The sequence below is a fragment of the Periplaneta americana genome, chromosome 3, assembly GCF_040183065.1.
Source record: "Periplaneta americana isolate PAMFEO1 chromosome 3, P.americana_PAMFEO1_priV1, whole genome shotgun sequence".
In the NCBI taxonomy this organism is placed as follows: Eukaryota; Metazoa; Arthropoda; class Insecta; order Blattodea; family Blattidae; genus Periplaneta; species Periplaneta americana.
Window position 1 is genome coordinate 64,909,572 of NC_091119.1, and position 15,075 is coordinate 64,924,646.

Consider the following 15,075-nt stretch of genomic DNA (forward strand, 5'->3'; position numbering starts at 1 on the left):
TATCAGATGATAAATAACATTAGAATACATGGATCATATGTGGAGATTAAGAGGAAGGAGGAGAATAGGAGAGATTGGAGAATGCTGGGTTTGCAGAGAAAGACTGTCCTTAGGCAGAACACTATGAATGAATGAATGAGTGAATTAGTAAAAATTTCGCATTTTGAGATACATTTCGAATTTTATCGAATATTCAAAATACATTAAAAAGGGATTTACAGGCCGTGAAAAATAAAAATACAAAAACACAAGCTTTTAAGCCTGTAACATACTATACTAAGAACTATGAAGTAATTATGAACTATGTAATATATGCGGAGATAACTAGCAATGCTTATGTCTTCACTCTACAGCGAGAAATATGTTGCTACACAGTGGAGCCATCTCTATATAGATAATTAAAATTCGAATTTTATTATGCCATATGGAAGACAGTTTGATCAAAGACTTTGCATACAATACTATACGAGGTCTTGGGTTTAATAAGAACTGATAGAAATAAAGTTATATAAATTGAACGTCTGATTTTCTATTAATTGTTCAATTTCATTCACATAATATAAATTTTATAGACTACAAATAAGTTAGGTTTCCTGTGGAAGCAGGAAATACAGGTGGTGGGGTAACTATGTTTTCAAAAAATCGCTAGCCGGCCAATGCCAGGTAGTGATTTTTTGAAAACATAGCTACGTATTTTCCGCTCTAACTAACCTATAAAATTTATATTACGTGAATGAAATTGAACAATTAATAGAAAGTCAGGTGTTCAAATTGATGTAACTTTATTTCTATCAGCGCATATCAAACCCAAACACCTTGTATTATATTATACACAAGGTCTTTGATCAAATTGTCTTCTGTATGACATAATAAAATTCGTGTTTTAATTATTTATACAGAAATGGCTCCACTGTGTAGCAACATATTTCTCGTTGTAGTGTGTAACCAGCCTTATTGTTATTTTCGCAGATAACCACACCCAGTTTTAGAGAGCATTGTTATATAGCCAAATAAAAGGGAAATAATGACATGAAAAGTTCAGGCAATAGAAATGGAATATAAGAATTTCTTCACTCCGAGTAAAAAACATTTTGGATAAAATATTGCGCAAAATGAGAGGGGAGAAGGGGAATATGATATAAGGAGCTCTAGTTCCATGACCACTCTTCTACTTGCACATCCACGCTTGACTATAGTAATTAAATTCTCATAAGGAAACTTTTAATAGAAAAAGGAGCATCTTCTGCGAACCTTTGGAAAAAGAACTAAGAAAGAGACTAGTGAAGTGCTCTGTGTGGAGTGTGGCACTGTATGGGGCAGAAACATGGACATTACGACGAAATGAAGAGAAATGAATAGAAGCATTTGAAATGTGGTTATGGAGAAGAATGGAGTGTGTGAAGTGGACAGACAGACTAAGAAACGAAGTTGTGTTGGAGAGAGTGGGTGAAGAAAGAATGATGCTGAAACTGATCAGGAAGAGAAAAAGGAATTGGTTGGGTCACTGCTGAGAAGAAACTGCTTACTAAGGATGCATTGGAAGGAATGGTGATCGGGAAAAGAGTTTGGAGCAGAAGAAGATATCAGATGATAGACGACATTAAGATATGTGGATCATATGCCGAGACTAAGAGGAAGGCAGAAAATAGAAAAGATTGGAGAATGTTGGGTTTGCAGTGAAAGACCTGCCCATGGGCAGAACCCTTATATATGTATGTGTGTGTGTGTGTGTGTGTGTGTGTGTGCGTGCGTGCGTGCGTAGTGTGTGCGTGCAATCAATCAGTAGCAACTGAAAATATTGTGAATGCTAGATTGTATTATATTTTATGGTTGGGAAGAGTGAAGAGTGCAAGTTTCAGCTGATGGTAGGTGCGAGAGTGGCAAGTTTATTAATAATCCTAATGTTATCTGCCAGCAGTCTGTCAGGTCTGTACTATAGATACTGTACAAGGAATCTACAGAATCTGGATTCATAATTGATCTCACTGTGCGTTTCGAAACGAATAAGGAACAGCCGACTGAAGTGGATAAGGAAAAAAAAGAATATCTATAATCCCACCATTCTCTATTACCTCCAAAAATACCATCTAAAAGAACTTGAAGTATTCGGAGTTATAGTTGGAGCAAGAGGTACCGCTACTCTCTTCATGAAAGATGTGTTTAAGAGGCTTGGAATACCTACATCTATTACGTGGTGTGTCTAAAAAGTTCGGTGAATGGTGTCATATCTGAACTGCAACTTGGCACATGTGCTTGCGCATGCGCATGGTTCTTCAGACACTTGGGGAGAATCGATACACAGCATGCAATGCATGTGACTGGCAGTGTAAACAGACTGCGACCAGTTGAACGTAGTCAGTGTGAGAGGAAGTGTCACAGCGCAATGGAGCAACGTGTAAACATCAAGTTCTGCTACAAATTGGGGAAGACTGCAACGGAGACACATGGAATGTTGGTGCAGGTGTACGGGAGGGAAGCCGTGAGCAGAAAATGTGTTTACGAATGGTTTAAACGCTTCCGTGAAGGGAAGGAAACAATTGAGGATGAGCCACGTTCAGGTCGGCCATCGACAAGCAGAACCCCAGAAATGATCGAGAAAGTGCGACAAATGCTGGCACAAGATCGACGACTGACTCTAAGATTGATTGCGCGATGATTTGGGTAAGCGGAAGATCTTCTCCCGATTTGTGCCGCACAAGCTCACAGACGAGCAGAAAGCAAAACGGATGGAAACTTCTGGTGATTTCATTTCCATGTGTGACCAGGATCCATTGCTTCTGAAAACCATCGTCACGGGAGATGAGACCTGGTGCTACCAGTTCGATCCGGAATCAAAACGACAATCGATGTCATGTTGTTCACCGACTTCCCAGCGACAAAAAAAAAGCCGTCTGCAAAAATGCAAGGTGAAAACACTGTTGATTGCCTTCGTCGACAACAACGGCATCATCCACAAGGAATTTGTTCCTGCAGGTCAAACCATTAATGCTGCATTTTACCAGTCTGTTTTGAACCGATTGCTACAGCGTCTCCGGCGGATTCGGCCAGAGTTGCACAGGACTGGAAAATGGATGCTGCTCCATGACAATGCCCCTGCACACTGTGCGATCCGTGTGCGCCAATTCCTGGCTCAGAAGATTGTAACTGTTCTTGAACACCCCCCGTACTCACCTGATCTGGCTCCTGCGGACTTCTTCCTGTTTCCCCGCTTGTAGGCGGCCATGAAAGGTGAACGTTTTGCGGGACGTGAATACCATCAAAGATCGTGTGACAGCCATTCTGCGATCGATTCCACAGGAGGCCTTTGCTGATAGTTTCCAAATCGCAGTCACCTTGCATTTTTGCAGACGGCTTTTTTTTTTTGGTCGCTGGGAAGTCGGTGAACACCATGACATCGATTGTCGTTTTGATTCCGGATCAAACTGATAGCACCAGGTCTCATCTCCCGTGACGATGGTTTTCAGAAGTAATGAATCCTGGTCACACATGGAAATGAAATCACCAGAAGTTTCCATCCGTTTTGCTTTTTGCTCGTCTGTGAGCTTGTGCGGCACAAATCGGGAGCAGATCTTCCGCTTACCCAAATCATCGCGGACGATGGTGTGCACCGTGTCCTTGCTAATGTCCAATTCCTCCGCAATCAATCTTAGAGTCAGTCGTCGATCTTGTGCCAGCATTTGTCGCACTTTCTCGATCATTTCTGGGGTTCTGCTTGTCGATGGCCGACCTTAACGTGGCTCATCCTCAATTGTTTCCTTCCCTTCATGGAAGCATTTAAACCATTCGTAAACACATTTTCTGCTCACGGCTTCCCTCCCGTACACCTGCACCAACATTCCATGTGTCTCCGTTGCAGTCTTCCCCAATTTGTAGCAGAACTTGATGTTTACACATTGCTCCATTGCGCTGTGACACTTCCTCTCACATTGACTACGTTCAACTGGTCGCAGTCTGTTTACACTGCCAGTCACATGCATTGCATGCTGTGTATCGATTCTCCCCAAGTGTCTGAAGAACCATGCGCATGTGCAAGCACATGCGCCAAGTTGCAGTTCAGATATGACACCATTCACCGAACTTTTTAGACACACCACGTATTCCAACTGTAACCTTAGCTGCATTGAAAGGATCAATTGCTCTCCTGAAGCATCACCTATATTCGAAATGAAACTAAGTTCATTAGACTCTTCACTTTTTCGTAATACTTACCTCTCTCTCTCTCTTTCTAAAACTAGGCATATTCCCACTAATCTAAAAATGTATTTGCAGCTCTGCACTTGTAGGAGTTTCATGGTCAAAACAAAATCAATGGTTCAATGAACTTGTAAACATTTATATGCTTAAGTACTCTTTGTCCCTTGCGGCAACTCACGAATGATGAGAAGATTTCTAAATTCCATTATTTGGTGGTGTTTGAAGAGTGTTTGAATTTACAATGAAAAATAAACACGAAATTTATAGTAAGTGAACATTAATTCATGGTTTATAAGATGACAGATTTTGAAGCAGTTGCATTAACTTGAGAATGGAGGTTGGTAACAATCTTCTTAGAGATTTTTTCGTGTTGTGTCTTCAGTTTCATAATACAATAAAAGGTGTCTTACATTCATATTTATCATGTTGTAATATACTCGTATAATGATGATGATAATACCATTTGTTGCTTTCAGTATCCACCAGACAATGTGCCTCGCTCCAATTGGGAGCGCCAAAATTACATGGCCTCTCGGGCTGGGGAGGGAGAGCTGGAAGATAATCTACCCCAGGGCTGTGTTCAATATTTTGTAGCAGGTAATCTTATATATTAAAATTTTTGTGGAGATATGAGAGAGAATAATGTCAGAGAATGGCACTTGTGTCTGGTATTTGATTGATGTATAACACTCTTTATAGAGATATATGAGCAAACTGTTACATAAATAATTGGTACTGTATGAGGTTCAATATTAATCGAACAGCTAGAGTGGCTCTTCTCCACGTTGGAAGTCTAATCTCGAATCTCATTGAATTCAAGTGTAATTTGTGATGGACAAGACAGTGTTGGGACAGTTTTTTTATACATCTGTTTCCTCTGCAGTCGTTCCAATATGTCTCTCTACAGTGGAGCTCTCTTTAACATCGTTAATTCTTTCAAAATAAACTGCGATGGTTTTTGAAAAACCAGTAATGAAATCATGTAAACTCATGTTGGAAAATTAAACACAGTCACATATAAACATCTTTCTTTTAAGGTATAACTTTGAACATAATTTTATTACATATACGATCTAGAATATGCCGTTAAGAAAATCCAGGATTACAAAAAGGTTTTTGAACTGAACAGGGTACATCAGTTGCTTGTCTATAAGGATGACATGAATATGTTAGGAGAAAATCCACAAATTATTAGGGAAAACACGGGAATTTTACTTGAAGCAAGTAAAGAGATTGGTTTGGAAGTAAATCCCAAAAAGACAAAGTATATGATTATGCGTTGTGATCATAACATATCGTTTGAAGAGGTGGGAAAATTGAAATATCTTGGAGCAACAGTAATAAATATAAATGACACTCGGGAGGAAATTAAACGCAGAATAAATATGGGAAATGCCTGTTATTATTCAGTTGTTTTTGTCATCCAGTCTGCTCTCAAAAAGACTGAAAGTTAGAATTTATAAAACAGTTACTGTATATTACCGGTTGTTCTGTATGACTGTGAAACTTGGACTCTAACTTTGAGAGAGGAACAGAAGTTAAGGGTGTTTGAGAATAAGGAGCTTAAGAAAATATTTGGGGCTAAGAGGGATGAAGAAAGTTACACAACACAGAACTGCACGCATTGTATTCTTCACCGGACATAATTAGGAACATAAATTCAGACATCTGAGATAAGCAGGGCATGTAGCACATATAGGCGAATCCTTTGTTGTTGTTCTAGTATGTCACACCTGTCTTGCAACTTCTTAAGGTTCCTTTAGCAAATTTGTCCATTTCTTCTTTCATTGAATAAGAATATTCTTTCATAGCTTTAATGTCATTTGTTGGTTAAGAAAGTGAAAGCAAGGGACAATGTATGGCATCAAATAGAATAATAATTAACCATATTTATCAGTGATGAACATGTGTTATTCTATTCAATTTTTTTGGTCAGTCTATGTAATTTTGCTGTTTTAAAGTGCTCAATCCTTCCTTGAAATGGGTCTGACATATTAAATTATACTCTGTTTACATATACAGTATATGTAATTACATTAGATGTACCTACAAATTACCCATTCTGAATTGGAGCACATTTCTGCATCCAAACTGGTTTTGAACTTTTCATTTATGTAAGTAAACAAGAGTTCTAATTTCGTTACATGTTTCTGTTAAGTATTCTTTTCTGAATCTTTATAATCTGGAATTCTGGTGAAATTTTGACTGCTTCCTATTTACAGGACATCTTCCCGTAAAACAACAGGACTATCGGAAGAAGTATAGGAATCTGGCCTCAACTTATTTAACTTTCAGTGCTGATGGCAATGAATTGTTAGTTAATTTGGGAGGCGAGCAGATATATTTATTTGACATAAACAATAAAAGAAAACCAAAGAAATTTGATATACAGGCTGTTAATATAGACAACCTGAAAACATTTAAAGGTATGTGTCCTGTTGCTATATTTATAATTTTATATATGATTCGTACATGTTTCAGAATGAAAACTAAGCGTACTTTTAATTTCAGAACATTGTGGTTCTTCAAACGGTTATAGTAATGGCTTCCGAAATGGCACCAATGGCTTTGCAGCCAGTTCAAATGGTGTTACTCGAAGTACTAATGGAATGACATCCATATTTCCATCTTCTCCAACAACTGATAGAAAGTGTGACCTTGAGATGCCGTCACTGCCTTTACGAATTGAAGCTCTGAAATTAAGTGTAAGTATATATATAGCACATCCTTAACACTTCTTATTTTTCTCTGTTCTCTCTTTTTTCTTCCTAAGTGATTCCAGTTTTGAATATTGCTAATTTCATTGTATTTATTATATAGTTTGATCATGTTGTCCAGAAAAGGGACCAATTCATGAAAGTTAAAGGAAACTGAGTCAACCATGTAACTTTTCTTTCCATCCACATTGATTCTATATTTAGAACCTCTGAATATTGGGAAGCAAAAAGAAAAATTACTTTGTCAAATTCAGAGCATTAGATACATACATGCTTATTTTGAATCCACGTTTCTTTGCAGAATTGGCTGATTTTATAAGGGTGTTCGCTGCTATAGTCTTAAAATTTGCACAGGGTATATTACGAGTATGCCTGTCTTTCATAGTATATCTTTTTGTATAGTCTTTTATCCCCACTCTTATATTTAAACCAAAGTTACACATCAGTTATAAAATTTATTATTAAATTAATGATAATTAAGGACGTCATGATTAATTAAATTTTATTAGTATATAATGCCACATTTTTTGTATAAAAGAAAATACCGGTACTGAGAATATTACAGGTTAAAAAAGTGCATGAGAAACAAGAATTGAATTAGGGACTCAGGTTCGAAATACCATGTGATACAAAAGTCACCAAATGGGGAAAACAGTATTGTAAATTATGTTTTATTTAATGATGCTTGCAACTGCCAAAGTTATATCAGCATCATTAGTGTGCCGGAATTTTGTCCCGCAAGAGTTCTTTTACATGCCAGTAAATCTACTGACATGAGCCTGTATTTAAGAACACTTAAATGCCTTCAACTGAGCCGGGATCGAACCTACAACCTTAGACACAGAAGGCCAGCATTCTACTGACTTCGCCAGCCAGGCCGACGGAAAACAGTATTAGTTTGAAATGACAAATGTAGGCATAACAGATTATTTTCTTTGGAACAAATCTCTTAGTAATCACATTCTACCATGAAATACCATACAGCACAATGTTGTTACATTGCATTACTTTTCGGTAAACGTGACTAGGGAGCTATACCTGAAAGCTAGATTTACATGACTAGGTTTGCATGCAGATATTACTGTTCTCAGTGCAACTGCACAGTACACTACTGCAAATGTTCGAACTGTGTTCCATTTACTTGAAGACAGTCTTTTACTCGATCCTGACATTCCTCTTTTACTCTTAAAAGTGTTTCTTATGGAATGTGGTGGACAACATGGGTGATCCTTCGTTTCAGTTTATCTGTACAGAATGAAAGGGTATAACTACATTCATTTAAACTAGTAATATATATCAACAAAACTAACCATTTCTCTATCTATAATGATTATGAAAAAAATCGAGTTTCTATTGAGAGATTGGAAGTGGATACGTTGCAACAGCACAATGCTTTATTTACAGCTGTGGAAGTACGAAGCCTAATGCAGTAGTAAAAGCAAAGGATTCGCTTCGGATTGCATCAAAAGAGAAGTCTTTCAGTGACGAGGCAATCGATAACAGCTGATTTGTAGGCCAGTGTGCTTTCTAAAGACGAAAATTCATACATGTGCTCTTATTTTTGCGAATAAAGTAAACAGAAAGGAATACTTAAAATGATAACCTTGCAATTCATAATGAACAAACATAAATATGCTAATTCTCAACATCAGTAGGCCTATTTTATTAAGAGTTTGTCAATAACAAAAAAAAAAAAGACAATTTATTAACATATCCATACTTTCGGCTGAATTACACTGCAAGAAATAAAAACAAACTACACTTGAACTCGGGCAGTAATCAATTCTGTGTAGAACAAATAAGAAAATAAAATAACCTTTGTAACATATAAAGGTACACTAGTAACCTCAGCCCTCAATTTATACAGGCTGGAATCACACATCTAGTCTCTAACACTCTTTGTGTCAAGGCGACAAACGTTCTGGGATTTGGCATTCTTCTGTTAGGAATTCTCATCTGATACTGCCTTAATGATTCATGGGAATTCTGTCTTGATTCCCCATAAATTAAAGGCACATCTAGATACTCAAGATGTGTAAATTTTGGCATTCTCCTTAATTGACTTCACCTTTAGAATTCCATGAATAGACTGGCATAAGACTTGCTACTGCTGAGGTACAAAGTAGGATTGCAGATAAACAGTACTCTATACTTACTGAGCAACCCTTAATTGCAGCAGTGCCAGATTTCCCTGAAGGTTCCATCACAAAAGCACTTGCAATCAGTTAATTTTGTGCATTATTATATAAATGAAGTGTTTTTCGAAGAAATGACAAAGGAATATTTTTTTCGGTTTGTTCTTCGCATTGACCATAAATGGGATTCAAACTTCAGATACAATTTTTTTTTTTTTCAGTTAAACCATTATTCAGATACCAAAATTACATTTGACTTTTTGGTTACTTACAACCTAAAGATTCTGTTCTTAAAATTAATGTAGTTATACCCCTTTCACCCTATAGATGAAAGCTCTGTCTCAAAAACATGCTGTTTTACATACACAGCAAAAAAGTCTATAGGTGTGAGATTGTGAAGTCCATGATTGAGATTCACCCCGTCCAATCCACTGCACATTGATCACATTACTTAATTTCTCACGAACTGTTATAGCATAATATGCTGTGGTCTCAACTAGCTGAAATCACATTCTAATCAGTTTATTCATTAGTAAATCATATAGGAAGTTCATTACAATACTGCCCAACAATTTTCCGAATGGTACACATTTCCGTAAAAAAATATGATCTCACAATCATATTGCCTAGTATTCCAACCATACTGTGTGGAGTAGCTAGCCTCACATCAGGTGCCTTCCCAGGTGGTGGATAGGGAAATACTCATCAGATATGGAGGGTAGTAGGGAATTAATATACGGTACCCAGAGTGGACCAAAGCTAGCAACTGCTGTCTTGTAGTTTGATATTGACTTATCAAAGGCTAAAGAAAGAAAACTGTGATTAAAAGTTACCTGTTCCTCCAGGTTTGGGGGTTGATGCAACTTGCCAACTTCATTGGAAAAAATGTAATGTAAAAAAACCCAATAGATTACAACTGGATGGATATAATAGTTGTCGGATGAGAGTATATATAGTAAGGGTAATTTTTCAATAAATTAAATGGTTTAATAGAGGAAATTGGAAGAGATTTCAACAGTAGAACAAGGAGGCAAACAGAGAGCAAAATTAGATGACCAATTAGAGAAGATGCACTAAATGATAACGGTGATAGACTAATTGATATTTATGATCAAAATTCTTTTAAAATTCTAAATGGATTTTACAAACACAATGAAATTCATAAATGCATGGCATCGAGATGCACCACAATCAAAATCAAAAATAGATTATATTATAGTAAAGCAACAAACAAAATTGAAAGTATAAAACGTCGGATCTTACAGAGGAGTTACTCTTAGCCATCATTTTCTAGTTAACTCCGAAATTTTATAACTCCAGAGAAAGGAAAAGTCAAATTAAGGATGATGACAACTTTAAAACTGAAATGAATACTCTGATGTATAACTTAAAAAGTTTAGAGGATGAAAGTACTATTTATTTATACAGAAGGAGATTGAATGAGAAGTTAACAGAAACTGTATTCGATAATTCATAAATATAATACCAATATACTTTGAATAACTCAAATGAATCAGCTATAGAAGTCCTAGGTGAAATACACAATTATCATCAGAAAAATTTATTTTACTTTTCGAATGAGGAAATAGAAAAGGATGTGCAAATAAAAAGGGATTAATACGAGTATTTAAAATGGCTAAATACTTAGAGTATCGACGACAAAATACTTAGAGCATAAACTAAACGTAGGATGAAAGTTGCAGAGGCAAAAAATGAAACTTGGGAAGAATTATGCCAAAAAATTGAAACTTTTATTGGAGGAAAAATAAACACAGTAGTTGGAGGGCATTGAAAAACTTCGAAGAAATACCAAACAAACATAGTATTGTAAATTTATTAATCTTCAATCTTGGCAACAATATTTCAAAGAAATTCTAATAGGGACTAGAGAACAATATTTGGATGACATTGAGAATGAAATTAATTAATCCTTAGTTGATTATATTCATTTGAATATTTAAATAGTAAAAGATGCTATCAAATCTTTGAAATGTAGAAGGGCTATTGGAATTGGAGGAATTCCTGCTGAGTTATTAAAGTATGACATTGATAAATTATATGAGCTTTTAAGAGATCTCTTTGAGAAATGTTTAGGAGAGAATGTGCCACCAGATGACTAGGAAATAAAATATATTCTACGGTACATAAGAAAAAAAGAAAAAAGAAACATACTAACTATAGCATTGTTGATTACCATGGTCTAATTCAGAATTAAATCACAAAATATAAATATAAACAAAAGATACCGTAGCTGCCATTTCCAAATAAAATAATGCATTCCATTTGGCAAGTGACTTTTATATCACATAATATATATGGTACTTCAAATGCAGCAGAATGACAAGGTACTGAAATAAACATTTTTTTTTCTTTTGATAAAATACAATAAATTTGATGAAGTGAAAACTGATCATTTTCAATTGCGATACCCAGGGTTTGGATTTCAATGACCTAAAGACTCTGGAAATATGCATACAATTTTACCTCAAAAATACCGAAATATGACATAAAAAGTTGAAAATATGACACAAAACAAATTAAATGTTGGCCAAAAAATACTTAGAAAACTTTTTTATTCACCTTTCTACAAAATTGTTTGTGAATGTTATTGTATTGGCCATAGCAGACTCTTCAGCCTATAAAAATAGAAGGGTGAAAAATGCCTAACGTCTGTCCTCTGCATGACTAATACTTTTAACAGGGTCTCTAACTGTTTATGAATTACTACCTGACAACAGTGGGATTGGAACCTCTTAAGTTCCACATATTTGAGAGAAGTGAAGAGGGTGTAGGTGAGACTGACGAGCAACAATCTGGATATATTCCTAACATTCTTTTGTCCTTTGTGTTTTGACAACTTACTGCTGGTGAATCCAGTTAATTTCAAACTTCATATAATTATAGGATATGTACTTCTAAGAAAAAAAAGGAAAAGAAGTTCAAACTAAGTAACCAAATGCAAACAAAATTACTTGCTATTATTGACACAAAACATGTTAGTAATGCTTGGAGAACTGTTAAAACTGTTGTAATATGATCAAAAATATCCTTTCCTAGGTACTATTTTCTTTTACAGAATTGTGACTTAATGTTAAAATATGGTAAAATATGCATTTATGTGACCAATGAAACTTTGTCGTCATCATGTTCAACAACTAAAACTGTGTTTAATAACTTATAAGTTTGTAAAAAAAGACCAGGATAATACGTGTATATATATAGTCGACCTGGTTGGCGAGTTGGTATAGTGCTGGCCTTCTATGCCCAAGGTTGCGGGTTCGATCCCGGGCCAGGTCGATGGCATTTAAGTGTGCTTAAATGCGACAGTCTCATGTCAGTAGATTTACTGGCATGTAAAAGAACTCCTGCGGGACAAAATTCTGGCACATCCAGCGACGCTGATATAACCTCTGCAGTTGCGAGCGTCGTTAAATAAACCATAACATATATATATATATATATATAATAGAAATCCGAGTCCTAGTGGTAACATATATTTTAACAAAGCTGATAATACTGTATATAGACAATACATGTATTGGGTACCTTTTTCTAACATGACAATTGCAATGTAAATAAAATTAAAATGCTGTGAAAGAAACCTATCTGATGACATTGCTTTAAATTTACTGAAAGAATGAACAAGAGTGAATCTTGTTTCCAGAGTGCGAATTTTAAATAACAATTAAGCTGAATAAGAAGGAATTATATAATATATCTTGCATTATGTCCTTGGCTGTAGCCCTGAGAATGTTTGGTATGAATATTGTGAAGAATGGTGTGTCATATTGTTAACTGAATTAAAATTTAGCTGTGTTTTTGTCCGTATCAGCAATATGTAGGTTGGATTTTTTTCTACAGATTGTTATTTATCCACTGGATTGCTCTTATTGTCCCTAGACTTACAATATGTCATGCAACTTATACTGTATTGTTTCAGGCTAATGACGCATTTGAGAGGCAGCATTTTACATTAGCCATTAGTTTATATAATAAGGCCATTAGCTATTGTCCAACAGCAGCTGTTCTTTATGGTAACAGAGCTGCAGCATACATGAAAAGGGGATGGTAAGTCAAATATGTATGCAATATGGTATCTTTATAAAATCAGTACTACTGTAGTAAGAGTAAAATCTCTTAAGTTTGTAGACCTTATACATGGTAAATTAGTTCATACAGTAAAACCCTGTTTTAACATTCTTGTTTTTAAGGAATCCCTGTTTTTGAGAAATAATCTGTTAAGGAAATCCAGTTTAAGGAAAATCCCGCTTTTAAGGATTACTTTTCAAGTCAATTTTGTGATAATGAAACCCGACATACCAACTCAACTTTCAATAATCAATAGTATCAGCATATTTGATAGCGCATCTCAATCAATAGTAATGTGATGCCACGTGGTGGCATGATTCTTTATCATTCTTGGCGTTACTTTCACAGTGTAGTTGCTTTGCTTGCTTTGTTCTCGTGCTTTGTGTGAATCCTGTTTCCAAATTTTTTTTGTTAGTTTATGCTGTTACATATCATTATAATGGAGACTTAATGGAAGAGATTTACTATTGGACAGAAAGTGAAAATAATAAGGATTGTCGAGGCTAAACCCCAAATAACATATCACATATGGCATAAAAGAATGGTTTGCCAACTACTTCATTATGGGGAATACTTAAGGAACCCGGAGGTTCATTGCCGCCCTCACATAAGTCCACCATCAGTCCCTATCCTGAGCAAGATTAATCCAGTCTCTACAATCATATCCTACCTTCCTCAAAGCCATTTTAATATTATCCTCCCATCTACGTCTCGGCCTCTTCAAAAGTCTTTTTCCCTCTGGCCTCCCAACTAACACACTATATGCATTTCTGGATTCGCCCGTACATTTTATATGCCCATCTCAAACGTCTGGATTTAATGTTCCTAATTATGTCAGGTGAAGAATACAATGCATGCAGTTCTGCGTTTTGTATCTTTCTCCACTCTCTTGTAACTTCATCCCTCTTAGCCCCAAATATTTTCCTAAGCACCTTATTCTCAAACACCTTTAACCTCTATTCCTCTCTTAAAAGGAGAGTCCAAGTTTCAGAATCAAACAGAATAACCGATAATATAACTGTTTTATAAATTCTGACTTTAAGCTTTTTTGAGAGCAGATTGGATGACAAAAACTTCTCAACCAAATAATAACAGGCATTTCCCATATTTATTCTGCATTTAATTTCCTTCTGAGTATCATATTTGTCACTGTTGCTCTAAGATATTTGAATTTTTCCACCTCTTCAAAGGATAAATGTCCAATTTTTATATTTCGATTTCGTACAATGTTCTGGTCACGAGACATGATCATATACTTTGTCTTTTCGGGATTTACTTCCAAACCTATCGCTTTACTTGCATCAAGTAAAATTTCCGTGTTTTCCCTAATCGTTTATGGATTTTCTGCTAACATATTCATGTCATCCGCATAGACAAGAAGCTGATGTAATTCAAATCCAAACCCTGTCTGTTATCCTGGACTTTCCTAATGGCATACTCTAAAGCAAAGTTAAAAGTGAAGGTGATAGTGCATCTCCTTGCTTTAGCCCACAGTGAATTGGAAAAGCATCAGAATGAAGAAGAAAGAAGAAATTTTCAATGTTGAGTTTCAGTGTGGTTTAGATTCAATGAAATGGAAAAACGTTCATGCCACACCATTTGAAGAGTTAGAAAATATTATAATAAAATTTATTGTAAATAATAATATTGTAAGTCTAATTAAATGATTATACGAGGCCTGTCTAAAAAGTATCCGACCTTTAGCCAGAAAAAATATTTCAAATAGCTGACGGGGTTGGGACCCTAATCCCCTTCAAAGTAGGCCCCTTCTGCTTGCACACACTTAGCCCACTGATCCTTCCACTGCCGGAAACACCTCTGGAAGTCTTCTTTTGGAATGGTGTTCAGCTCCGTCGTCGCGTTCCGCATTATCTCTTCTCTACTCTCAAAACGGGATCCTTTCAGTGGTGTCTTCAATTTTGGAAACAACCAGAAGTCGC

General features: G+C 35.9%; 1 protein-coding gene across 2 annotated transcripts in view; it reads left to right on the forward strand.

Moving 5' to 3' along the window:
- The window catches only part of LOC138696109 (WD and tetratricopeptide repeats protein 1-like), a 58,851-nt gene that overhangs the window by 28,335 nt on the left and 15,441 nt on the right, over nucleotides 1-15,075 (forward strand). For both annotated transcript variants that reach the window (XM_069820657.1, XM_069820656.1), the window contains exons 7-10: nucleotides 4,671-4,791; nucleotides 6,417-6,620; nucleotides 6,706-6,899; nucleotides 12,987-13,114. In XM_069820657.1, coding sequence (XP_069676758.1) covers nucleotides 4,671-4,791; nucleotides 6,417-6,620; nucleotides 6,706-6,899; nucleotides 12,987-13,114 — 647 coding nt within the window. The remainder of the gene's footprint in view (nucleotides 1-4,670; nucleotides 4,792-6,416; nucleotides 6,621-6,705; nucleotides 6,900-12,986; nucleotides 13,115-15,075) is intronic.